This window comes from Phytophthora infestans, genomic scaffold (genome assembly GCF_000142945.1).
Source record: "Phytophthora infestans T30-4 supercont1.28 genomic scaffold, whole genome shotgun sequence".
Taxonomy (NCBI): domain Eukaryota; phylum Oomycota; class Peronosporomycetes; order Peronosporales; family Peronosporaceae; genus Phytophthora; species Phytophthora infestans.
In genome coordinates, this window is record NW_003303731.1 from 926,284 (window position 1) to 953,418 (window position 27,135).

Here is a 27,135-nt window from a genome sequence, read left to right on the forward strand (position 1 = left end):
GACAAATAAATCAGGCTTGTACTGTATCGTCTTTGCGTACAGGAGACACAATAATAGATATACCATGTATTAATACCAGGAAGACACTTTAGGCGGGGAAGACACGATAGCAAAGTTTGGGGTTGGGGGTATGGACCGGCTTTAGTACAGACACGTTAAAATATATCTGGAGTATACTATGGGTGCCCATCTTGCGGATAAACCTTAACGTGTAGGTATGTGTGAGATGGTGAGCACCAAATGGCCTCGGGCTTGGGGGGCTAATAAACGATACGCTTTACCGCAACAAATTTAATTGGTGAGTTCATTCATTACCAGGCCAAGCCTGTAGCTCTCCAACAGCGAAGCCTCCTGCTCCTAGACGTTATCGTCATCGTCTTGTAACGAAGCACTGCCGTGTGAGAGGAACGACATGGAGTACCCAACCAGGGTGAGAATGCAGGTCAACTGACTTGCAGAGCGCATCTGATTGAGTCCGTGTGCATTGTCTGTTGTAGATACAGCCGTATAAGTCATAGAGTCTGAAGATGTTGGACACTCACAAATGATAATCAAGGGACGCACCGTAGTTCCACAGCACAGTGTCGGTATCGTTGAGTTTCATAGTGTCGGTACAGTACTTTTCGCCCAGGTTGAGATCCAAACACTACAACAAGAAACATTTCATCAGGCCTCAACGCAAATATAAAAAATCAATACCTCATAAGTACCGTACGTCTTTAATACTGAGCCGCTGGAATTCATCAATAAGCGCAAGACCAACCGGGATGTAAAGAAGGAATCCGATCCAGAATAGTGTCGTGAAGACCAATTGAATGTAGAATGTGCGCTTTGCGTTCGAGTTCGATTCGTTCCACGGATTGGACACGTTCTTTGTCGGTTGTTCCTCAGACTCCGGCATGTAGTAAGAAGTGTCTGCAGTTAGACGAGAAAGCTTGAGGCTCACAATGGTCTGCAGCAGCAACAGCTCAGTTATCCCATCACGTGACAGCAAGACACAAATTAAGCTCGTACATTGAGCACCAACGCGACGGCCTCTAACACGAAGAACCAATACGCCGCATACTTATGGACATCAGGATAACTCGTAGTGCTGAAGAACGCGAGTACCGGCAGCCCAAATGCCGAACACACGCCCAACACTCGCACGAGCTCGCAGTATTTTCGAATGAGCTTCCAGTTGTCTTGACTCGCTTTGTCGACAATTTCCCGTTGAAATTGGTAGTTGGCAACCCACGTCAATATGAGAGCGATCGCCACGATCGTCAGCCCAGCACAAAACACAGAGTAGCCTGGTGCATCTGGATAAAGTAATAGCAAGCATAAATAGTTTTTTTTTCCTTGAAAGCTCAGAGGTCTACACACTCTATCTCACCTCTGCCTGTGTCGGAGAAATAAGGCCACGCCAGTCCACCGAGGTAGATTTCCTTGGTCTTAGCGAGCGATACGCACGTGATCAGAGTTGTGATCACTGTTGTTGTAGCCACGATGGGAGCGACCCGCGTTCCAACTGTGAGCGACTCGACCTGCATCTGCTGCTGGTATTTGCGCGTTTGGAAATGGCATTGCTACCGGTCCTGCCAGACAACGACTATTCCGTCGTAGCATCGAGTTAAACTCCGTCCACTGAACCTTCAGTCTGACCAGAGGATCAGATCCCAAGATGCTCTTTTGGTGCTGAAACGTAAACATTTGTACTTCAACATTCATCAGTGTCATACCGGTAATACCACAAGTGTCATTTTCAAGTTCAAAAGAATCTTTTGATTTTCCTTCAGCGTTTCTGGTGGTTGACGACGCGCATGACGATCAGCGTAGCCAGTCGCATCAGTAGAATAAGACCCACTACAACAGCGACCGAGCGAGTAGTGTCCTCACGACGCGCGGCAAACACTTGATCGATGTACGAGGTCAGAGAGATGTTGGCGACGGCGGGCGGTGCTTCTGTGAGCGGCTGACAGCCGAGTGGCCAGTCCGAGACGTCGATCGTGGTGTTAGTGGCAGAAGCGTCTGCGATCTGCCGTAGCTGTTCGTCCGGACAGTCTCCCAGCACGAGCGCCGTGAGCACTTCGAACGTGTAGCGATGCGGCACGAGCTGGAATAACCACTTGTATCCATCTGGAATACTCGCCGCCGGCGGGTTGTAACCCATGAACATGAGGAAGATCGAGTCGAAGAGTGCACCCCACACGGCAGCGAGCTCGATGCTGGGCATGGCGAACGTGAAGAACTGGCCGAAGAACGTCTGGAACAAGATGTGCATTGTCAAGACCAGCCAGTACACCACAACCTGAGCGAAGTCGCCATAAGCAGAGAAACCTGCCATCGGGTAGAAGACACTCACAAAGATCATGGAAGCTACAGCAGCATAGGGAATCTCCACGACGGAGGAAGCCACAAAATACCACAGGGCACTGTACGTCTCGGACGCGCGTTCACGATAGTAAGGCCCCCGTTCCTCGAAGGCCACGGGCAGCACGTGGATGTAGGCCCCGACGCCTAAAAAGCAGGTCGAGAAGAAGATCAGTCCTACTGCACCGTTAGCTCCTTGGTACGAGGTGAAGTCATTGCTGCCCGAGTACACGAGTCCAAACATCAAGCCCAGAGTCAGCGCAGTCACCATTCGAGTAAACGTGTAGAATGGAGAGCGCCAATACAGTCGGAGGAACCGACGCATGAGCATGGTGAACTGCAGTCCATCGCTCGCAGCGCGACGCTGAGCGAACGTCACAGGCGGCAGACGATCAGAGGGCATGAACACTCCAGGCACAGCTCTCTTAGCATCCAGTCGTTGCTTAAGCCGACTGGACCTGTAGGCTGCTACAAAGTCAAAAGCCTCGTCGCGATGTTGGCGTGAGTACTCCGAGCTTACCGAGGAGTTCAAAGAGGCATCCAGGTGTTGGAGTCGAGGGTTCTTCGTCGCTGCAGGTCGAACCTTCATAGGAAATGAAGCCTGAGGCTTGATTTTCTCAACACCAGCACCAATCACATCCAACATCCACGTGGCTGGGTTATCTCCGGGCTTGAAGGCTGGCGTATTGCGTGGCAGTCCGAGTCCTTGGAAATAATTGACTAGCGTTTCACAATTGCGTCCCAATTCACCAAAGTACACCGTCTCCCCACCGCGCTGCAGAAGTAAGAGAGTGTCGAAAAGCAGGAATACTTCGGTAGAAGGCTGGTGAATGGTACAGATCACTGTACGGCCAGAGTCCGCCACCTTGCGTACGCCATCCATAAGCGCTTTTGCTGCACGGGCGTCCAGACCACTGGTAGGTTCATCCAGGAACAGCACACTGGGCTGAGCTGCGAGCTCCACTCCTAGAGTCAAGCGCTTGAGTTGCTCACTCGAACTGCCACGAATGAGTTGACCAGCTACGTCGCTCAGTCCGAGTAGATCGAGACATTCATCGACAATCTCTTCGACTCGTTCAGGTGCCACTCGGTCGCCTTGACGGAGATACGCCGAAAACTGCAACGCCTCCCGGAATGTCGATGCGTCAGAGTGCACATCTGTCTGCTCGCAGTAACCAGTACATCGGCGCACAGCAAGTTCTGTAGCATCCACGCCATTCAGCAACACTCGTCCTCGAAGCGTAGGTGCCCCATTCTTCTTCTTCTTGTTGCTGCCTGGTTTCCCGCTTTTGCGACCAGCGAGCACGTCCATGAGAGTCGTTTTCCCAGCTCCAGTTGAGCCCATGAGTGCCGTCATCGTGCCGGGTACAGCGTAGCCAGTGACGCCCTTCAGTAGCTCTCGAGTCACAGTTTCCTTGGTCTTGCCAGCATTGTCACGAGAATCCACTGCCACAGGACGACCCGGGGCTCCAGCAGGATCCGCTACAGCATCTGCAGGGACTGTGATGCTGTATCGTAGATCCTGGAAAGCAAGAGTGACAGGCGGGACGTCCCACCGAGGTGTCAAGCGTACCATAATCTCCTCTGTGTTAGTACGAAGTCCCTGAGAGGCGAAAAAGGATTCGTTTATGTCGTCGTCTCCACCCAACACAGCAATGCCATTGCGATCGCCAGGAAACCCGGTAATGTCGCTCTCCAGCAACTCGTCAGCATCTCCATGCGGCGTGGATAACATGGCGTAAGATTCCTTCGGTTGTCTCGGCGTTGGGATAGCTGTATTCGAGAAAGAAGCTGGCAACGATGGAGGCAGTACTGAAGAGGACTCGTGACAGTGATATTCCAGCATGACGAACGATAAGAACATGCTGACGACGTACATGGACGCGAGAAACACAATACCGAGCACTACCCACTTGGGATCGTCAGGAACGTCGTACAACCCGAGAGAGTACTCGCCTAATGTCTGACCGCCGTACGTCTTGCAGTAGTCGATTCCTCCGTATTCACAGACATCCAACTCACTGCTGCGATACTGACTCACCATAACGCCACGCGTTGTCCAAGCGAGAGGGTTGCTCCAGTAAATCCAGCGTAAGGCCGAAGGAAGTTGCTCACGAGAGACAGCAAAGCCGGCGAAGAGGATGAAGAACAGTAGAGCCAAGGTGGACGCTGGTTGGGCCACATGTAAAGTTGAGCACGCCGTGGACAGGAAGAAGTACTCGCCCACAAAGACCAGCACTGTCAACAGCATGTACAACACAAATACCACGAACTGCTCTGCTGTTGCGATGAATCCGCCCATCCAGTAGACCAGAGAGCCGAAAACCAGCGTCTCAGTGATCGCAAGCGGAATCTGACTAAGACACGTCGCTAGCACGTAGCTGGAAGTGCGGTAGAAGTTGGCTCCACGGTGTTTGTAGAACACTTCTCGTGCATCGAAGAACGGAGCCAACGTCGCCGACTGGCCAAGGCCAAGGAAAAGCGCACACGAGAAGATCACACCCAACGTCACCTGTGAGTCAGCAAGATCGATGCCGTAGTAGACTGACCCCACCATCAACCCGACAAGCAGATCCAGTAGTAATCGCCCCACGAAGAAAACCTTGTTGCGTGCAAACAGCCGCATCTGGCGCTTCACCACTGTCCACGTGCTACGCAGATAACTCTGCCGGAACGCTGGAACTCGTAGCAGCGCTTCTTGATCGAAGAAGAGTCCTCTCTCGCCATTTCTACTGTGCGTCTGGCTGTATGCTTCCGTGTCATTGTCCAGATGATCCAGCTCCTCCACCATCGCTTCGTACATGGGCGACATGATCCACAAGTCTGCAAACTCATTGGCACTGCGAGGATGGCGACGTCTTCCAGGCATCGGAGCATGGGATTTCTCGTACTGAATCTGCTGTGGAGACGCCAAGTCACACAGGAAGTCAGCGAGGTCTCGACCTGGAGGACAAACGAAGCCCAGAGCCTCAAAGTATGTCTGGACATGAGCTCGAGGTCCGTGATAGAGCACTTCACCGTCCGCCAGTAGCAGGACGTTGTCAAAGAGCGCCAGTACTTCAGGCGCAGGTTGTTGCAGTGAGATCACCACGGTCTGTCGCTGTTGCCTCGCCAAACGGCGCTGAGCATTCACAATGTCGAAAGCTGCTGAACTGTCAAGCCCCGTCGTGATCTCGTCCATCAGCGACACTGCATGCGGACCGAACGCCATTTCTCCGGTCGTCACACGCTTCTTCTCACCTCCAGAGACGCCACGAATGCGCTCGTCACCCACGATGGTGCCTTGGCAGCGTGTCAAACCGAGTTCTCGCGTTACGGTCACGGGGTCTCGTTCACCGCCGAGATAAGTGGCAGGAAGCGCCAGTGGATATTCTGAAGCTGGGGACTTGTACACGGCACCGACAGGTTTCGCATCGGGGTTAATAGCGCAGCACTCGAATGCGAAGTCCAGCGTCTCCTTCACAGTCATCACGGGCAGATGTGTGTCTTGTTGCGGCACGAAGGATACGCACTGAGGCAGTTGCGCCTTGAGTTCATCACGAGACAGACCGTTGTACGAGACTTCGCCATCCAGAGTCACACTCTTGCTTGTCACATTGAGTCGCCCACCCAGAAGTTTGAGCAGTACGGACTTGCCTGATCCCGAACGTCCGAGTAGCAGCGTCATGGAGCCTGGCGTGAAAGCCCCCGTCACGTTCTTTAAAATCTGACGACGAACGAATGTCTTGTTCGCAGTGAGGGCAGCACCGATGCCTCGGATGTGGTTCGCGATGGTCGGAAGTTGCTTGGCAGCCAGAGACTCGCGACTCAGTTGGCCTGAAGAAGCTTGCGCTGCTGCTGCGGCTGCAGCCGGCGACACCGGGACGTCCACAGCCAGCGACACGTGACGGAAAGTTACGAAGAGCTCGGGCACAGCACCCACCGGTCGACGAGGCGTGAAAGGCGAGTCGTCTCTAAGACCTCCTCTAGCTGAAGCTCCATGATGTCGAGAGCCTCGAGTCTGGTGGTGACGACGCAGTACGTGCTTCTGGTAGGAACTGGAAAGAGACGACTCGAGAATGGGCGTGGGCTCGCTCGATACACTTGAGATGGACATGCTGAAGTCCACCGTTGGCAATGGCTTGGCCTTGTGGGAGCCGCTCGGCTTCCGCTTGCTGTTGCGAGCGTTTCGACGGGAACTTGCCATAGTCGACTCGAGTTGCCGTTGCAGCGCAGAGAATAATGTCGAATGAGGACGTTGTGGCGGATTGAAAAAACGAGAAATTCTGCATCTCCAGCAAGCTGGATTCCAACCTCTTTTCCCTCGGCTTGCATCGATTTCCAAGACCCAAGCCAGTCAGACAGAGGAGTAGCCAGCCATCCAACTTCTGCGAACGTGACCGCCTTGAACAGGCAGAGCTCCATCTTAATGCATCGACCACTGTCTGTTACCAATACAGCCGTAACCTTGCTAGAATGGGGCTCCACTTGACGTCCAAGAAGTAGCCATCCATTGATATGAGAAGAGTAGGACAAGTACATGTAGGAGAGCGACGCATGGAAACTCACCAGTGATGACACCAGTTTCCAGCGACCACTGAGAATGCAAGAGATAACGCACAAAGTAATATTACAAGCGACACACTTAAGTAGTAATACATCCTACAGATAACCTGCTCATACCGCATTGACGAAAGCCGTGGCATCGTCCGTGCGCTTGGGCGTGTCGGCTGCCGTCGTGTCCGCGTCCTTCTCCTCCTCCGCCAAGTCCAGTACATACTTGCGGGTATACAGTCCCACCACAAACAGCAGCAACAAGGCACTGCCTGCCCCTACAAGCAGCAAGACCATCTCGGTGCTATGTCTTGAAGCTGCGGGGCTGGCCAGCAACGCCGTAAAGTTTTCTACGGCGTGTCCCGAATAGACCCAAATGAAGGAGAACGGGAGCCCTGTAAGCAGTGCCGCTGCAAAATACACTGGAAATCGCACGTCCAACACGCTGAGTCCGTAGTTCTTGATTGCAATAGGGAAGAAAGCTACGCGCGTAAGGAACACGACAAGGATTTGTCGCTTGCGCAACAGACTTTGGAAACCTTGCAGTGCCGGATGGCCCTGAGCCATGTAGGCGTGAACGCGGCGGCGGCACAGGTAACGGCCGATGACGTAGGACAGCACGGAACCCACGAGCTTTCCGGTAGTAGCCAACAGTAGACCCAGCCACAAGCCGAAGATGTAGCCAGCCAGCAGCTCGAAGGCTGTGGACGGAAAACACAGCACCACGAAGCACGTGAAGCTGCACACGTAGAGAGCAGCGCCGATCGTCTCGTGAGTCTGCAGCCAGTGGACCACGAGATCGAAATCGTCGCTACGCACAAATCGGAAGAGCAACAGACCAACGGTCAGGCCCAGCGCAATGGCGCCCAGCACCAACAGCGCACGCTTCAGTTGCATCAAATAGGAGGAGGACGTGGAAGGCTTGGGTTGCTGCAGTTTGGCCCCCTCCAGGTCCACGGGCGCGTACATGGTGATACGACGAACGATGGTGTAACACTTCGACCCTTGATCGGGTCGCGGTAAGTTACCGACTGTATGGAAATCCATGTACCGCACACCGCAGTAGGTGATAGTGTATTAGTTATGAAGGCCGTTGTAAATAGAAGCTGTATAGAAATATCTTCGTTTTCTTTAGAGCCTGCATAGCATTGATCGTGAAAGAAATGAAAGAATCGAACATATGTCCGTTGTCCCGCACGGATTTAGCGAAGTACTGTAGCTGTTCGCTTAACGAGCAAGCTTCCGACTGTATCCTCTTCTTACTCAGATCCGGATTTTTGAGTGGAATCAGCGGATCTGAGTAAGCAGACGATTGAAGAGGATTCAGGCTCTGAATTTCAGAGCCATGTTTCTGATTCAGATATTTCAATATCGATTTTTGCAGGTGTCACTACAAGGTAGCGATACGCCCAGCGTAATTAGAAGGTGAACATGGACTGGCTAAAGAAGAAGAAGGAAGCAGCGCAGCAAGCGGCAGCCAAAATCTCCAACAAACGCACGGCCTTCCGCGGAGAGGGAAACGTGCTGGGAGGTGGCGACGCGCCCGCTGCTGCTGCTCCAGCGCCCGACGTATCCCGACGCCCGTCCATCAAGGTAAAAAGTTACACCGGTTCCAGCAGCAAATGACTATCTGACCGTCTCTCCGTTTCCTACAGCTGCCTTTCGCCAGCCACAAACCTCCCGCTCTCTCCGCCGAGGAACAGCAGAAGCGGCGCGAGCTGCAGGTGCGTTGCCAGTCATAAATTGACCGCCAAGTGATCTAATTGCTCCAATTGCTGTAGGCCAAGGCGCTGGAGCAGCGAGGCAACGCGTGGGAGAAGCGTGTAGCCAACGGGCGCAAGGCGCGACTGCAGGAGGAAGAGGAGCTCGAGAGTAAATTCCAGTACGCAGAGCCTGCATCTTTGACTGCAGAAGCGGCACCGTCAGGGCCGCCTCCCGTGCTGCTTTCCAATGAACAAGTGAAGGCGCGTGAGCTGCAGAGTGCACACCAGCAGATGGGGTTCAACCCATACGCAGCCACCTTCTCGTCCTCTACGCAGGCAGTTTCTGCCATAAACGGAATTGGAGCAGAAGCTATAGCTCCTCCGCCTGCACCGAGTGGCGATACAATATCACCGCCGGCTCCGTTCCCAGCTATTCCTCAAGTAGCGGCACCTGATGGTGTGCTGACCAACTCGGACGTTGCAGAGAATGGTGCTGTGTACGTTCTGTTGCGACAAGACCCGCCACGCGCTATCACGGCGGCGGAAACGCTGATAAAGATGCTGGCGAATGTCTTGAAGAATCCGCAGGTTGGGTGTGAGCTGGAGGGTTAGCGGGAGTTATGTACTGTCTGACTAAAGCCGTGTCCTTCTTGCTGCAGGAGGAAAAATTCCGCAAGATCCGACTGTCGAACGCCGCCATCCAGTCCAAGCTGACGTCAGTGCCCGGAGCTGTGGGTATATTGGCAGAAGCCGGGTTCTCGAGGGTCGAGCTAGAAGGTGAAGTCTATTTAATGCTGATTGCAGACGCGTTCCAGGCTGAGCGAGTGCATTCCGCCCTTGATCGCACAGAAGTGGCGCTGATTCAGCTTCAGCACGATTCAGCGTAGGTCTGTTAGACGCAGCGGTATCTGACGAGCTCAATATGATGCAAGCTGCAGTTGTAATTCGCTGTGATCGAGATAGGGTAGGCATTTGATGCTGCTGTTTCATGTTTTGCAGACAAGGAGAGAAAAAGAGATTCACTGCGTCAAGGAAGACATGAGAACAACTGTTCAAGTGGTACGTGCAACTATAGCTAAAGAGATCAATGGGGTGTGCAGCATTTCTGTGCGGATCGGTCAAGAGATGAAGCTACACGGTCTTCAGGGCACCTTACAGGACTGCAGCGACGACCGTAGCGAGCACGATAATAGTACCGAATACCGAAAGAGTAAACGTGGCGGTACCTCCGTTTGCAGGAGTTGTCGATGGTGGACTGGTGCGAGGACTCGCAGGCGTTTTCGTCGGCGGCTTGGTGGTCGTCGGAGAATCCCCATCTCCGACTGAGGGACCAGAGCCTGGAGCTGACGCATTCACAGCAGATCCAGCACCAAGGGACCCCGACTTTCTCCCGCAGCGTCGCTCAAGAGGGTCGATAATATCAGCGTACAGCCGGATCGGACCAATCGTACATTCGTCTGGCGCCACTTCCCTCAAAGCTTTCATCGCCTCGGTACACACATTGCTGTTGCACACCGCATTGACCTGTGCGTCAGTTGCCGCTGTCATCGATGCCGCGTTGTATCCAGAATCACCACGACACGTTTTCACATTTTCGTTCATCAGGAGCTTCGACAGCGCTGTCGTGTCACATGAAGCAGCAGCTACACCACCGAAGTAGACAGCAGCATGTAAAAGCAGGATAGTGGCGAACGTGATCTCCATCTCCGACAAGAAAGCAGACAAGTAGTTTATGAGTGTGACTGGACTGGAGAAAGACAAAGTGAATTAGCGTCTGGGGAGATCGGACAGTTGCTCAGTGTGACTTTCGTGCTGTTGGCCATGGAGACAATAGCGCTTCAACATCGTTGGAGCGACGAGGTACTTGGGAAAGTGAACGAGAAGCCTGTCGAAGCTTTTTCTCATTTCGTTTCCAAAGTTTGCTCAAGATGGCTCGATACGACTACGACTACTACAGTAGCGGGCATTCGCGGCGATCACGTTCCCCACGCGAATCATATTCGCGCAATGTTCGTCAACGGCGAACGTATTGCAATCGCTCGCCAAGCAGTTCATTTGGTAGGCATGGAGATCGTAGCGAGGGCACCTCCCACCGTGACCTGCGAGGACGAGATCGAAGCCGTGGTCGATCCAGGGAACGTAGCTACTACGATGATTACAACGAATACGGTGGGCAACGCTATTACGACTCGTACCACAGCTCTGACTACTCGTCTTGCAGTCGTTCCCGACCGAACCGGCATTCTGGGTATTCCGACTATCACAGTCACGGTGACGCTCACGAGCGATCTCCTTCACGTCGGAACTACCATGATCGACACCGCAGTGCTCGTAGCCGCTCGAGATCTCGCCACAATGCGGAAGCGCCAAGACGTTGGGGTAGAGGTCGAGAGCGCTCAGCTGGGCGCTCGGTAGTGACTCGTAGCCACTCGCGAGCTCGATCAAGCGATAGTACTCGGAATATTACACCAATCCGAGGAGTACGAACGACTACGCTTCCATTGGAGACGGGGTCACCTGATGGTGAATGGAGTGGCAGTAGGCAGCCACTGCCAACGGATTCGGCGGACTCGTATGTGACTGAAGAGGTTGCTAGTACCTGTCGTATCGGTACTGGTACCAGTGGAAGCACTCAAGTCTTAATGCTACCGAGTGACGTATGACACTGACAAATGCACGCAAGTTTTCCAGTATCAAATCAGTGTGGAACTAGGTGGCGATACAACGTCTGCAACGACCGAACGTAGCGAAAGTCAAGGCACTCGACTGTTTGGTGGGCGCCGTCTAAGGAGATCCTTATTGCGACAGGTGGTGAACGATGCAGTCCAGCAACAGAATTTGGTGGAGTGCCAACTGTGTGTGATGGTGCAAATGCGCTGTTTTCTCCGTCTGCGTTACCTGTGCCTGATGAAGGCAGAGTGCTCGACGTTCGCAGCAGTGCTAGGAACGGATCTGGCGTTGACCTTCCAGGCGTCAATAAGGGGAAAGCTCGGCCGTTTACTGTTATTATCAAACTAGTCAAGGAACTGGATACAACGTTGCTGCAGAAGGCGTTCTCAGACTCGGCAGTGAATGTGAAGCCGCTGGTTTATGCTTTGGATACTGTTGCAAAAGCTGGAATTCGAGCTATACTTTCGCGCGAAATACCATGTTCGACTTCGTTACCCGCAGTTGCCTGCAGCTAACCTTGGTGGTCGGAGACCGGGCACCGAAAGCGGGGTCCCGATTGAGCTGTGTGAGGTTGCTCCTCACAGCCGTATAGCGGCCAGGATCGCTCCAACACCGACGAGATTCGTAACCTGGCTGTCGTTCGACCCCAAGCTCGTCTCACAAGTGTCCAGCAGCTTCGCAGTCGATTCAATTACGAGAACGATCCCATTCTGAAAGCCTTCGGATTAGAATTTGGTGATAAAATGGAGACTGTGAATGCTAGGGTATTGCAAGCGCCAGATATTCAATACGCGAACAGCGTTCAGCATCCAAACAACGGATCGTGGAACTTGGCCAACAAGTTATTTGTGAGGCCGTCGACGATGGCTTATTGGGGTGTCGTGGTTTGCAGTGATGTTGGTGGCGGTCGTCCCTGTGTTTCATGGAGTGCGATTGTTCGATTTGTAGCAAACCTGTGCAAGGAAGCAGTCAGTCGCGGAATCAATGTGGTGAACCGCAAGCCTGTAATGATAACAAGCTCAGATCAACCTCGTGGATCTCTTGAAAGCTGGATGACTTGCTGTCATGATCTCCTAGAACGAGGACAGTCTCTAGGGCAACCCCAACTGTTTGTTGTGGTTAGAGCCAACTATGATGCAATGTAATACCAAGAAATCAAACAAACAGCACACGCAGTTGGCATTCCAAGCCAGTGTGTCTCGGCAGCAGTACTCGGGCGTGCGAAAGTTCAGGTATTGGCAAACTTGTGCCTCAAGATTAATGCTAAACTCGGTGGCTGCAATGCGATTTTTCCAGAAACGACGTTGCCTCTCGTGCACGACAAGCCCACTATACTACTTGGAGCCGATGTTTGTTATCCAGGGATGGAGAAGAGCAGTCTTCCGTCTATCTCGTCTGTCGCTGCGTCGCTGGAGCATCACTCCTCCAAGTATGCTGCTCGGCTCGCGATTCGAAGTGGACACAACGATGTCTCGCATTTACCTCAAATGCTGTGGGAGCTCTTTATCGAGCATTACAAGCACACTTGGCGCCAACCGAAGCATGCTGTTTATTACCGGGGTGGAGTGTCCTCCTCTCGCCTTGATGACGTTGTGCAGGCCGAATTGTGGTCACTGAGAAAGGCCTTTCGGATGCTGGCATAGGACTATGAGCCTCACGTGACGTTCATTGTAGTAAATACTCATCATCACGTCCGCTTGTTTGTGTCGGGGTGAGCGAGTCGCAATGAAAAAGATCCGAGCGAGAGTCGATGCCAAGGATTTTGTTTTGTGGATGTCCAGCAATTATTTTTAACAAATTTGTTTTTTTTCGTTTCGCTCGTCGGACGCCAACACAACAAGCATGTTCCACTGTACTTATAAACACCGCGCAAATTACGCCTCTGACCTCTCGGCAGGTGACATGATCAAAGGAATCGCGCAGAAATGCGTGCTTTTGGTCTGCATCCCAGTTGATGCCTCAAATGTTGCTGCCCGATCTCGACCTTTATCCAATACCTCGACGTTGTGTGTCAGGAGTGAGGTCGAGTAGCCCACAAGGGTCAGAATGCAGCCGAGCTGTGCTGCTGCTCGCATCTGTGTGGCATTGTAGTCGTCCTCTGTTTTTGCAACGTAGAGCGATAAACGAACAATTTAGCTGCCAGCTTTCGATGAAATACATGTACCGTACCGACAGCCTCACCATAGTTCCAGAGCTTCGTGTAGACATCATCCAGCTTCATCGTCACAGAGCAGTACACGGCACCCAGATCGCGTTCCAAGCACTGACATTGACCAAAACATCACAAGTTAGCAGCATAATTTAAGAAATTGAATTGCCATGACCACCTACTTAGTACCTACCTGGTCAATTGAAAGTCGCTTGAAAGGCTGAACAACACTGAGGCCAGTGTCCGGCGCATACAGTAGAATTTTGACTCCGCGTCGATGTCCGCGACGTCGCAGATCACTGGAATTTCCCCTGCAGTAGCTTCAGGCACCGTGGCGCTTTTGAACAGCCAATAGCTCACGAATGTCTGTATTAATAACAAACCATTCATTCTAGTTAGTTAGATACTTTGTATTATGAATGGAATGACGACACTATTGCACGGTACATTGAGAAAGATGGCCAAGGTTTCCAGAAAAAAGAGCCAGTACGCTGCATTATTGTGCAGTGAGTGGTGCTGAAGAAAGCCTGATCAGAAGAAAAAAAACACGATAAACACCACGTAAGCCAGCAGCTCTGCAGAGGTTGCAACTAAATCTCCTCGCCACATACAAGCATCGGTAGTCCGATGGTTGAGATAACGCCAATCACAGAGGAAGCTTTCGCGGCCCAGCCCACGAAAGGTGAGACGTGACCTACATGTAGCAACGTAGGGACTCTCAGCGCCGAGCATTTGTAGTTGAAGTACCAAGTAGCACATAGTGACATTGCTGCAATGGTGAGGCCGACGCAGAATACATAATAACCTGGTGAATCTGTAGCGACAAGCACCACGAAGCACCCAGCTATTATTAATAGACGGCACCAGCACTTAATTATTGACAGGGTTTGTACAAACCTCGACCGAGATCGGAGAAGTACGGCCACGTGAGACCGCCGGTGTAGATGTTATTGGCCTTGGCAATGATCAGACAAGCGACGAGCGTGATAACGACCGTGCCTGATGCTACCACGGGCGCGGCACGACGCATGTGGCGCACTGTGACCCCCATGTCCAGTCACGTTCAGTAACGAGTCGGGGGGACGTCGAATAAGACGCGAGTCTACAAGACAATCTGCAACATGTCTTGCTTTCGAGCTAACAGCCGAAAGCTCACCGCCACAAATAGTGCAAACTGCTGACAGACAGAACCTGGCTCTGTATCCTTTTTCAAAAGTTTACATTAGTGTTGATTGTTTCTTCTGCTCTCGCCCTGTAGCGATTAAATACGTCCCGGGGCCTAAAATGATTTCTCCTTTCTTTCTTCTCTCTTGATAGTCACAACCGACTGGCGTTCCTGGCCACAAAGTAGTTGGCCATGGCGCAGGCGTAGGACGCGTCAGTGGCATCTGAGCAGCGGTCGCTTCGCTCAGCCTGGCGGTCTGTGGGCAGCACGCGATGCGCGCTGCGGTTCTCACCCGAGATGCGTGTTTTGTCGTAGATGGAGCGCTGGCTGTGCGCCACGAGTAGCAGCGCTTCATCCAACAACTTCTCCTGGCGCGAAATTGGCATTCTGTGTGTGCGCGTGTCGGTGAGCGGCGCCTCCACACCGAAATACTTGGACAAATTCCGTGCATACGAGTCCTCAAGTGTGTCGCTACTGCTCTCATGCTGGTCCACAGGAAGCATGCGGTGCGCCGTTCGGTTCTCGCCTGACATGCGCGTGTTCTCGTAGATGGTGTTGCGGCTGTGCGCTAGCTCTAACAACGCAGCGTTGAAGCCTGAGCTACGCTTTACAAAAGCTGCCGTCGAAAGGGACATGGCGTTGCTGGTGGTGATGCTTGATGTCTCGCTACTTCAAGGCAAAATGCGGAATGCCCTTGATCTTAGTGCGACCGTGTTGGATCCCCATCATCGTGGTTTATGTGAACGTCGGGACATTCATGACATCGACTTTTAATGGTGTTCAATTAACATTGTGGACTTGCTATTATTCAGAACCCTCAATACTTTATGATTGTGAAAAGGACGAAAAGCTACCGGATATCGAATGCCGAAGGGATCAACACGTTGAAGTCGCTCTAACAGCATGACCATGACGGACGAGGAGTTCGGACGAAACCTAGCGGTAAAGTCGCGCGCGTCATCAGTTCAATTCTATGTCGCTTCGACAGAAACGTGCATTTCTCCGATTTAACTTTTTTTTTGTATTCTGCGTGCGAGAATATGCAACATCGCCGTCTAACAAGTACCTGAGGCCCTCAGGTGCCATGTCCTCGTGGCGAATGGCTCAAATGCGCTAGAAAAACGAGGCCGTGCAATCAATCAACAGCTCCAATCCGCGACCCACAGACCAAGAACAACTTCTCATTGCGGACGACCCGAAGCCTGGGTGGCTCTACCAGGTGGCATATACTCATATCGCAGCAGTTAGCTACTGCCCGTAGCCACTGATCGGCGCGAAGGACAAACTGAATATTCTTCATGAAGGAGAACACCTGGGAGATGGATAACTACGGCGAACGAATACGCTTTTGCGGTGACGATGCCATGCGGCAGCTGAGAACATCGCGATGTAGTCGAGTGAGCAAACCTTTATTGATGCTGACGTCGCAGTGAAAATCCCTCTATTCGTTGACCCAAGCCAGCTACAGCACGTTTTCTTCTACATGTAATCTTGTGCGTGTAGATCGAAACGCTCTCGAGATCGGAGCACAGCTTTTACTTACTTTCGTCTCATGTTCAAGCACACTGACTGGGCGATGACAGGCACTAGCAGGGCTCCCGATTATGGCATTTTTATTTATGGAACCCTCCCTTAGCATAAATAATGGTATTGGGAAGCTAGTGGGCGCCTTTCAAAAATGGAGTAAACGCCCGCCTTATTCACTGCAGTTATGCCAGTGTTTAAACTCGACATAGAAGTCATGAGACGTAAATTCGGTCTCAGTAAACTCACCTACCCCTAGCTTTACGCCGCCCTCTTGCCTTAAACGAACATATTGACTTTTGTATTAAGTAAGGTGACCTGCACTCTAACAGATAAACCATCACTCTACTAACATATATCTTTTAAATTCCCGTCACAGTTCATTGTTAAACTGGACAGCAAGGCCACAAAGCACCGCCCCGGTATGTATTGCGATGGCTGAGGTGATGATAATATAATTTCTAACTGTAGCGTAATGTGAGCAGAGACTATGAAGCGCCGATCTCACTCGGTGTTGTTTTGGAAACAACGGTGCATTCAAGACACGTCGAGTGACGATGAAAATGTACCGCCAAACGTGCATTTGGGGCCTCGAAGCAGTGGCGCCAAGTCCAGCAGCGCCAGTTTTTTTCCAGTTGATTCAGAGACGGAAGAAGAACTGTTTTCTTTGTCGGGAACGATGACCACGACATGGTCAACACCGCGGCGAAGCCAGCGGCCCATAGAAACTGGTCTAAAGTCGCCTCCACAGCAAGATTCCCCCGGCATCTCTGTTGCGTCTCCAGTCCCCGCTCGCTTCATTGCCAGCCCGACAACTTCGTCCCCTGTGTTGCTCGAGACGCCACCTAGTCGTGCAGCTCGACCTCCTTCAAGGTCCCGTCCAGTTGTGTGCTCTGTTCTTGACAACCGTTCCAGCTCCCGCCAAGACCGTCGTACCACTCGCTTGGGCCACAGAACTCAAGCTGCGCGAGCTCAAGCTGAGCCATACTGTCGACCACGAGTGTCTCCACCTCGCCAGCACGAGCACTCGACCATCACCTCTTGCGGTCTCATGCGTACAAGTCCGGATCCGACATCTCGTCTGCGGTCTCCCAGCTCTCGTCCGCGACGAGAATTCATCCCAGCTCGATGGCCTAGTCGTGTGGCCCACCTCAGGGATCAGTACAACCCGTTGGGAATTGTGTTCCCGCATGTTCCTCACTTTGGATCGTGCGGGTGCCGATCGGCTTGTCGTGTTGGCACATGCACCAACTCGCTCATGCATATGTACTGCAATATCAACTGCTGCCCCTACTTGGGTCACTGTGGGAACGGTTTGGTGGAGTCAGCCAAGGTGTTCCTGGCGCGCAATGTACGAACGCGAGCTCTAGGCGTCGTTGCAGCGGAGACGATTGGGGTCGGAGAAATTCTGGGTCAGTATCTAGGAGAGCTTGAGCTCGATCGAGCTAAGCGTCCGCGAAACACGGGGTATAGACTCCTGTTAGCGCAGCGGCCAGAACGTCCAAGACATGGAGGAGCGAACGCGCCGCGATAAGGAAGAAGCCCGCGCACGTACTCAAGAGCTGATCCTACTCATTGGTGCTTTGTCAAAGAAAGCGTAAGGATGGACTTCTCTTTTGCGACTCACAGCAGAACGTCGAGGTTCATTCACATGTAGAGTAATTTTAACGTAGCCTCTGTCAATTTCAAATTCAAATACTTTCAATGTTCATTACAAAGCTGCACGTATTGCCATTACACTAAACTGCTTAGCGACAGGTAGCTTGGTGTTGCAGGTTAGTCGCTCAAATGCAAGGAGCACTTACTGTATTGCAGCCATCATATCCATTTCACTCAAGAAAGTCGTCCGGATTTGCGAGATGCCTACCGTACGCACACGGTAATTAGACATGCGGAAAATGTTGTCGATGCGCACGCCGCGGCGTTCGGGGTCATACGGGAGCGGAAGATTAAGACGACTATACACCTTCTGCATGCTGCCCATGCCCCACTCCGCGGCCTGGCGCACCGATGTTATGGCATTGTGAAGTGTCCTGGCAGAACTTCTAAGTGAAGGCAAAATTCGCTCGATGTCCCCGTCTTTAAGTGGCGTGAGAATGCGGCCGGTTAGTTCGGTCGAACACGGGAACGCGGAATCAGATACGACATTCATCCTTGTGTCCGGACAATACTTCGGGTCCAATAGCTTTGTACGAAATCCCAACGACGTGTCCGAGTCGTTCCAAGACCCCGGGCAGTTGTGCTTTCTCCAGATGATGCACCCGTCCGCCGCAAAGCAAATTGTCCCCGTGACGAAGACGCAGTGCAACCACCCGTTGTACATGGCGTTTTGCATGTCTGCATTCGACGGCTGCATGACCTACAGATACACACAAGTGCGGTTAGGATAATTAGAAAACTTTAAAAGTAATACAATGATAATATAGCCGCACCCGCAGATTTTTTCCGTCTATGAATCCGAACGTGTGCTGAAGCAACGGCTCGCGGCCCTCCACACGTCGGGCCAGCTCAATTTGGCGGGCTGGCGACGGCCAAGCAATCCTTGAGGGGGTGTATCTCTTCAGCGTGCTCGCCAACGCCTCCTCAGCTTTGCGTAGCGCTCGCACCATGGTGCTGGGAGGCACCCCAAACAGCATGCATAGCGTGCTGATCTCCATTGAGCCAACGTAGAAGCAGAGCACCAGACCAAGTCCTTGGTGGTGATAGCGTAACTTCGGCGGCCTGCCCCTCGCATTTGACTGGCGAATCCTGTAGAATGTCGAAAATCTTCCCAGAAGCTGGTCAAACGACGTCCTTTAAGACACAACAGAGTTAGTATCTCCATAGATTCATTAGTTGCTAATGAACGTTACCTCGTCAAGCTAGTGGCGTTTAGGAAGTTTTTGTCGTTTCCATGCGTATACAAAGCCATCCAAGCTGAATTACTCGGCGTGTCCAGGCACTGGGCCGTCAAGTAGTGCCTGCTTCTCATGGCTACACACCACGCCTCCTCCAACATCAATTTGTAGATCTCTGTACGAGCCGCAACTAGGTCCGCCTCCACGTGCGCCATGGCTTGTGAAAGCCACACAAGTGCTTCCTCCGTGCATTCATCCATCTTTACGGTAGAAGCTGCAAATTCGAAAGTGGGCAAATCCAGCGAGAAACATGGAAAAAAGCACCGGAGGCGCGTCCGGCAGCAAGTGACAGGTACATGTCTGTTAGCATGTAGGAGTCTCAGAATCTGGACACTTATATCAGGACAAAAACGTCGGCAGTATGGTAATTGTGGTGCGTGCTTAGGCCGATATGATGAGCATACACTTCTTCTACGCCTAGCATACCGACGGTAAATAAAGTGGGTGTTTAAACCATTTTTGAAAGGCGTCCAATACATACATTATGGCATGTTCAGTGATCAAACAATAAATAAGAGCATAATGTAGAGCGACTCAACATCCTTTAAAAAAAGGCTCTCCCTACGTTCACCAATATTTTGTGCATAGAGCAGACGAGAGTGAATCGGTATGCCTTAAAACGCTACCGATCTTGTGTGGTATTTAGAGAATTTTCTCTACTACATGTATTATGTAGCTACACAAGTGACTTGCAGCACACTCCTCAAACCCACTAAGTGTTAAGCCCAAGATGAATTTGAAGATCTTTCTCACTCATAGACTAAAGATGGTTTATTTATGCTAAGTATCGACGTTGGTCACTACGCTATCCAATACGTACGAGAAATGCTTGTACCTCTCATATGCTAGTTGCTTCGGATCCAGTTTATCATCGTGGGCAAGTGGAATGCTTGCATCGGGAGGTGTGCTTCGACAAATACTGCTCCAACCATTGCACGACCAATACACCACAGCTGTGTCCATCACATTAGTAAATGTTTTAGCTTGCATCTCCATGTGAGAGCTCATAAATTTCATGAAAACGCCACTTATAACCTCTTGCACTGCATCCAAAATCGATTTTTTGTGGAGCGGATCATACTTCCACACAATTTTGCGCTCCATGTCAAAAATGATGCCGCACCAGTGAGTAAATTCAATGTCAACGTACGTTGGACAGCAAACGATGCGATTTGAGCGCATCTCCGTGAAAATATGATCCTTTGTGTCGATGTATTGATTCCTTCGCTCTACATCTGACAGCTGCAAATATAGTGGGTCAACAACCGTAACATATTTCGGATTTTGCCAGGTTTGTGGCTCTGCCTCTTTGACAACGCGTAGCGAAGCCAGAAATACACACGAATCACTCAGCCATTGGTCACCTCCATATCCTGCTAAATCCAAGAGCGAAATATTGTGGCCATTTGCACTAAAAACACTGTCGACGTTCATGAAAGGTATCATATGCAGGATGCGTTGACGCTCCACTTCTTTGTGGTCGTCATCAATAACAATTTTCTCTACAAACTTAACCAGCTTCCGGGCCTTGGTCAGCTTCTTTGATACTTCGTGCCACGTTCGCTCTATATCCACCAGACTAAACGTCCCAACGCCAAGAATCGAAATCACTATATCACTTGATGCCAGTTTTGTGTCATTGATTAGCTCTTCGCGGATCTTCACGTTTGTAGCCGAGTCTATGCTTTTCATCACCAATGGTTCTATCAAGATATTGGTTAATGAGTTTGCATGTTGGTAAGTATTGGTGAAGATGACACCAATATCACCAAAATATTGAAAATAACACATTTACATACCTGGAAGCACGAATCGGATATTGCTCTCCACAGAACGGGAGTGATTTCCCTTGATCACTTATGCTTTGGGACGTTTGAAAACCGCACCATCGAACATGCGGCGGATACCGTCGAGAGCATCTCCAACAACCGCTATTGAAAGCTGTTGTGTCTTCACAACCTCGTCCAAAACTTCCAACGTAACATCACCCACAGTGGCGACCGTGTCCACATACGCCAGTGTATCCGTAATCTCCTTGCTCCTCTTTGCCTTCTTAAAGCTTTCCTTTTGCTTTGGTCTTCCAGATGGACGACTAGCTGTATTAAGCTTTACTATGCTTTTGGCATCATCATTCAATATTTTGTGGGGAGGCTTTTCTTCAGTTGTCTCGTCCAATTCAAGCTTTCGCTTCGCTGAAAGTGAAGACAGCTTCTTCGACGTCCGTTTTGTCTCTCGGATGTTTTGTTCTTCTTCGTCCAGCGGAACTATAAGAGGTTTTTCGAGGCCCACCTTAACATCCTGTCCAGAAGTCGAGATACATGGTGGATTGGTACTGTTTTTACCCAGTTCGTCCAAAATTGTGGTAAAATCACCAATATTGGTGGTAATACCACCAATATTGGCACTATCGTCATCGGCTTCTCCTGCATCACCTGAGCTGAGCGTGCCTGAACCGTTCCTTTCTGCATCCAACATTGGCGGACGTTTGTCATCACGAACCATGTTATCTAAGGCCTTTAAATAGCGGTACCAACTCGTAAATCCTCCCTTCCCTTTATCAGTGACACCCTCGGCAATTCGTTGGCAAACGGCAAATATTGCTCGGTATTTCTGGTTGTGCGATTGAACTCGATTTGAGCCGTCGAAAGCAACATCACCCACAGACAAGCTCACAGCTTCTTCTTCTTCAATACAGGATCTTCACAATCACTGGAGACCTAAGCTATCGACCATCGCTCTGGGATTGTTTCAAATGGAATTGCGGATCGGAAAAAATCATTTTCGCGCCTTAAAAATATAATATGCCGGCACGGGAGAAGAAGCGTTTGGTTGAACACGCAGCTACAATTGTTAGTCTCCAAATTAACCTGAAACAACATAATAACGTTAGTGGAATAAGACATTAACATCGAACGAGCCACAGAACTTACCGCATATTGACTTGACGATATCTTGCTGGTCAAAGTGAACATAAAACTCGAAGTCTCGCAGGGTTCAACAGTGTAATCCGCCCCCTTGCTAGCTGTATATTGACTTTCAATCTGATCGCATGCATGATGTGTTGCTATCTTTGCCAAAACTTAAGGTTTTTCGTCGTACTTGTGATTGTGACGGACGCCAACCCGTTTCGACTTGCTGCGATATTTATCCTCGGCAATCTGCTGTAGAAAAAGCAAATGGTCGATGCACTCATCCATGGGCATGTGGCGATGAAGAATACCTTTCGCAGCCCCCCCAACTTGCTTCCAATCGGTTGTTTGTGTTGTTGTCCAAGTGAGGGATGCATCCGCGCAGGAACGTACACCCCAATGGCTTACAGCTTAACCAATTGGCTTCCAGATACTCCAAAAATTGTTGCTTACTCTTACAAAGAGCTTGAAGGGCTCGCATATAGCGATCGAATTCTCGTTCATCACCAGTCCGCACCATCATCGTAATCAAGTTCTTGGCATGTATCTTCTCAAATGCCGTAAACGCGTAGACTTTTTTGCTGATTTCGCGTTTGAGATAGTCAATGACGTGGAAATGACAAAGAATCACTGTAGCCTCAGGTAGTTCTTCTGCTAGTACGCCAAGGTCAGTGAAATCCTTATCAATAATCACCACCTTGATATTGGCCCACGCTGGATTGTTCTGTTTAAATGCCTTGAACGCACTCTTCATGTTAGGCTTTGTCTCTCCGTCAATCAAGGCATGCTGAACAAACGCCCCGCTGCCAAATTTATCTGTCACCATGAAACTAAACAACCGATACCTACATCAAATTCATTGTTAGTAATTGGTGAATATGAAACCAATTCCTACCTAATTGGTGACATCACCTAACGTGTTGGTAATTATGTCACCAATTTATTAACTGGTGCTCACATCGTACCTGTTAATGTTTGTGCCGTGTGTGGCATCTATACAAAGTGCTTCTGGAAATTTGCGAGCCATCCTTTTCATATGTGCTGTCTGGAAGGTTATACAGCTCGTCAATTCGGAACCTGGATCGCGATAGATATTGACAGCCGTTCCTGGACCTTCACTGAAATCTTGCAGCAACTGTGAAACACGGACATTGTCATCCGGCGAGGTGTATGTTTCGCGTCGCATCTGAGCAATCATGTTTTCGACGTCCTTTGGCTGGATCGGTTTTCCGGATGCTTCTTTTAAATATCGCAGAATCTTTTTGCGGTTGGACCCACCTATAAGACATCATGTTAGCAAATGACCAGCTATATGTTGTACTACTGTTGATCTTACCTTGCCACATTGTTTTAACAACAATCTTGGTGTCAGGCGAGTCCACCTTGCGAGTCTCAGCGTACGTGAAATACTCTTCAGGACTAACGCTATGGTTGTGGACCGACGTGTGCTTTGAAACACATACCGTATACACTCCGCCTTCGTCTTGTTTCAGGAGCGCGTTCAGTCTCGCCTTACACCCAATCCCTCGAACAGTGTGGTTTGTTCTGATGCCTTTTCCACGGGGGTTAAACTGCCAACCGTGAGTGCAGATAAAGGTCTTCGAGTAGAACACCAATTTCTCGTCGTACAGGACAGGCTGTGTACCTGTCAAAGCACAACGTTTACTTCGCTCACGATTCCGATCACGTACAGAGTTACTCGTTCGCAACTTGTAAATCTGATGAGTGTCCTTCTGGTACCTACGCGTGAATACATTTATTAGATACATCACATCAAACGCACCCGCCAAATGTCATTGTACCGTTCAAAAGCCGCCTCAAGGTCAGGCCACGATGCAAATACACCGCTAAATGGAGGGAAAGTAAGTTGATTTGTTTTCCCCATTGTATGCTCCGTTTTATCTCGGCTTTCATCGCCTGAAGCTCTGGGAAGAGTGCCTCCATCTTGGAGATTAGCCTTTCCACTGGTGGGGCGCGATACTCGGCTTGCTGACATGACACTACGACGAGCGGCGCCGATAGGAAGTACCGGGGAAGAACTGGGAAGAGCTGGGAAGAGCGGGAGGCGGGAGCGAAAGACGGTCTAATGAACGGCGATAAAGACTCGCAAATTTTGAAAAACAAAATTAGAATTTTTTGATACCGGTATTCACCGGTACTCCAAATGTTTGTTTTATGTCAAAAAATATTGGTGAACCTAGACACTTCCTTAAAAAAAATGCACAATCTGTCGAAATCACACCGTTTTCGTGCAGTAATGACACTTTTTTGCCTACTTTGTCCGAAATGAAGGCGACTTGTGATGCTTAGCGTTTTGCGAGTCAATTTTCAATGCAAATGCCGTGGCTTGCCATGAATAGCATAATGATGAAGAATTTTCTTCATAATTTATGGTAGAGGGGATTTTCTACAAATAAATTATTTATTGCGTTCGTGATGTCGACGAAATAAATATATTTATGATTTCATAAGAAATTATTGAAAAGACCATGCCATAATCGGGAGCCCAGGGCACTAGGTCCCCGCTCCGCAATAGCTATGAATACTCAGTGATATTTGTCGATCTACGCACTGCACGTTGTCTCAAATGCTTCGAGTGATGGGTTTGGCTTGACGGATTATTCGAGCCAGGCAAGCAAAAAAATCATTTCCAGGTAACACTTCATAGTGGGGAACAGGACATTTATTGCAAGTGTCCGAGTAGATGGGCGTGGCGCGCGGCCCCATTTTAGAAATTATTCGCGTGGCGCACGCGTCGGCTCGGCACTTCGCACCATCAGCTTTGGTAGTCCCGTTGATGCTTGAGTAGCTTGCCGGGGATATTCTTCGTAGCAATTCGAGAGCCACCTCCCCAGTAGCTTGATGGTCAGTCCGTCTGCATCGCCTTCTGCTAGTGCTGTGGCTCCTTTAATTCTAAGTGAGTGAGTACCGTAGTTGGAAGGCTGCACTCCCGCTTTCCGTGTGGTGGTCTTGATCGCGCTCGCCACTGATCGTGAGCTGCGATTGCCACACAGGTAGCGACAGGCTTCAATCTTGAGAGACTTGCGGGCATTTAAGATGTGTCGGAATACCTTCACTGGGCATAGCGCGCTGTGACCTGAAGCGAGCATGGCTCTCCACGCACCCCGGCCAAACTGGTCGTTCTTCGCCCCTTCTAGGCCGAAAGTGACAGACGTAGCCCGTACTGGATCAACACGATGTCCTCTTGTGTCGGAGAAGAATACGTTCTTGCGTTTGAGGCAGTAGAAGCTGTATTTTCCGTCGACCTGGAGGAACTCGGATCGTCTGAGTAGGAAGAAGTAGGCGAGTAGGACGCTACCCCAAAGCAGACGCTGTCGAGGCTTGGAGAAATCGAGCGAGCAGCGCAGCATTCGCAAGAATGGCGGTGTGATCGGCTGCTTTTTGCGGCGAGGTGTAGACATTTTCTTGATACCTTGAAGCAAGAAGTCAAGTCTGGGTGTCGAAGGTATGATAGTGTTTTTGTATCTCCGCTAAAACCAGCGAATTGCTGTCATCTTTAGAAGGGTCGTAGCGTGTTGGTTTCTTTGGTGGTTCTTGTTCCAACCGTTCACCCAACAGTGCGTTGCAAAATACTCCAGTGGTCGTGACGTAAGGTTGATCAATACCCATAGTGACTAATTCATCTGACGAGCGAACTGACACCACTGCTTCCAGTGCTGAGAGTACTTGGTTTTGGTAGCGCGCGCCACCGCGCGTCCGCGCAACATTGTTCCCACGCGTCGGAGAGATTGTTGAAAGAAGGTTGGAGAGGTTCCTGCTGCCACGACACCGAAAGATTAGTCCAAGTTGTTAATAAGGAGTGAGTATTGCTCCACACGCGAGATCCCGCGTCAGCCATAGTGTTCATCTTTCCAACGATATGAGTAGCCGTACACATCAGATTGTGTTGGAACTCGACGAGGGATAAGATGCGGTTGTATAACTGCGCTTGGGGATGCGATGACGATCGCTTGTTCACCCAAGCCACTGCAGTCGTGTTGTCGATGTGGAAACAGATATGGGTTGGAACGTCTTTCGGTGAGGACGCCCAAACTGGACCCCATATTAGGACTGCCAGGACAGCACTACGCAACTCCCGAATGTGATAGACAGGCTAGATACTTCTATTGTAGAGAATTTCTGGCGGATGTAGCGGTGAAGTTGTGGCTCGAGAATGCATAAGCCGTCGTTGTTCGCACCCATATATACGTGTATGCTTGGTTCCGCCAAATCTGCGAACGTAGCAATTGGTATTGAGTTGAATCGGTCGGCGTATTGGAGAACAGTGGAGAACCATGTGAGAGCGTTTAGTGCAGATCCGTCCACGCGGTGAATTCCAAATCAAGGGAACGAGCTAGCTGCTGTCTGAAGGCACTGGAAAAATGAGCGAGCAGGGCGGAAGCAGCATGAACCGTAACGCAGACTGCCCAGCACTTACAGCAGAGTCGTCTTCGTAGCTTTCTTGGCACGGAGCGCTGATTGAACTCTGTAGAGAGCCTCTTCAATTTTCTCTGCTGGGATTGAGACACACTCACGGTCTGTGTCTCACAGAAGCGCCAGCGCTTTCCCAGTTGTTGCCCATTTGGTGAACTTGAGTTCGTTGATGGCAGTAGTCCGAGAGCGGTAGCCATAGCTCTACGGAGGGCCAGATTAGCGTCGAAGCATCGAGTATTGATATCGGCTTCGACGTTAATATGGTCGTCACACCACACGTTTCCGACTAGAGTACGGGTGAGCCCGAGCTCAAGCTCGTACTGGCCGTTGATATGTGTACGAGCGAGCGAATAGAGCGCGGGTGAGCCGCACCAGCCGAATCCGCAGGATAGATCGAGGATAAGTAAGTCGTCGATGAGGAACCCAAAGACGTGGACGTGTTCTGCGTGGATCGGTACGTGGCGGAATGCACCAGTGACGTCTCCCAGCATAACTTTTATCCGGGTTCTGGGTTGAGATCGCTTTAGGCGATGGATATGCCGGGCGATGGCACGCGGTGGATTGTACGTGATCGTAGAAAATTACCTCCGATCCGTGTAATCGTTGACCGACGCGGAGGGGGGGGGACGAATAGTCGCTGATTAAACGGATGTCGGTACCACCGGGCTTCTCGACGATACCGAGTGGGCTAATGAAGACTTCGGGCCAACGATCGAGAAGATGTGATTTGACGATCAAATACCTACCGTCCGCTTGGCCTTTTCGAAGGTGTCGCCGGATTTGTGCGGTATGGCCGCAG

General features: G+C 50.7%; 6 protein-coding genes across 6 annotated transcripts; 2 read left to right on the forward strand and 4 right to left on the reverse strand.

Annotated features, from left to right (window-relative positions):
* Nucleotides 1-357: 357 nt before the first annotated feature.
* On the reverse strand, nucleotides 358-1,532 carry PITG_13281 (uncharacterized protein; the record flags this gene model as incomplete). The annotated part of the gene is made up of 5 exons (XM_002899886.1): nucleotides 358-488; nucleotides 565-646; nucleotides 716-967; nucleotides 1,015-1,301; nucleotides 1,376-1,532. 5 exons carry the CDS (start codon nucleotides 1,530-1,532, stop codon nucleotides 358-360), a joined length of 909 nt encoding a protein of 302 aa, XP_002899932.1.
* A 242-nt stretch (nucleotides 1,533-1,774) lies between these two features.
* Nucleotides 1,775-6,538, reverse strand: PITG_13282 (ATP-binding Cassette (ABC) Superfamily; the record flags this gene model as incomplete). Its single annotated transcript, XM_002899887.1, has 2 exons — nucleotides 1,775-2,922; nucleotides 2,977-6,538. The coding sequence occupies 2 exons, from the start codon at nucleotides 6,536-6,538 to the stop codon at nucleotides 1,775-1,777; spliced, it is 4,710 nt and encodes a 1,569-aa protein (XP_002899933.1).
* Nucleotides 6,539-7,008: 470 nt separating this feature from the next.
* PITG_13283 (ATP-binding Cassette (ABC) superfamily) lies at nucleotides 7,009-7,905 on the reverse strand (the record flags this gene model as incomplete). Its single annotated transcript, XM_002899888.1, has 1 exon — nucleotides 7,009-7,905. One exon carries the CDS (start codon nucleotides 7,852-7,854, stop codon nucleotides 7,009-7,011), a length of 846 nt encoding a protein of 281 aa, XP_002899934.1.
* A 381-nt stretch (nucleotides 7,906-8,286) lies between these two features.
* Nucleotides 8,287-9,532, forward strand: PITG_13284 (uncharacterized protein; the record flags this gene model as incomplete). The annotated part of the gene is made up of 4 exons (XM_002899889.1): nucleotides 8,287-8,478; nucleotides 8,541-8,609; nucleotides 8,667-9,176; nucleotides 9,248-9,532. The coding sequence occupies 4 exons, from the start codon at nucleotides 8,317-8,319 to the stop codon at nucleotides 9,473-9,475; spliced, it is 969 nt and encodes a 322-aa protein (XP_002899935.1).
* A 1,063-nt stretch (nucleotides 9,533-10,595) lies between these two features.
* On the forward strand, nucleotides 10,596-11,783 carry PITG_13285 (uncharacterized protein; the record flags this gene model as incomplete). Its single annotated transcript, XM_002899890.1, has 1 exon — nucleotides 10,596-11,783. The coding sequence occupies one exon, from the start codon at nucleotides 10,596-10,598 to the stop codon at nucleotides 11,001-11,003; it is 408 nt and encodes a 135-aa protein (XP_002899936.1).
* Nucleotides 11,784-14,724: 2,941 nt separating this feature from the next.
* On the reverse strand, nucleotides 14,725-15,245 carry PITG_13286 (uncharacterized protein; the record flags this gene model as incomplete). Its single annotated transcript, XM_002899891.1, has 1 exon — nucleotides 14,725-15,245. The coding sequence occupies one exon, from the start codon at nucleotides 15,103-15,105 to the stop codon at nucleotides 14,725-14,727; it is 381 nt and encodes a 126-aa protein (XP_002899937.1).
* Between the last annotated feature and the right edge of the window lie 11,890 nt (nucleotides 15,246-27,135).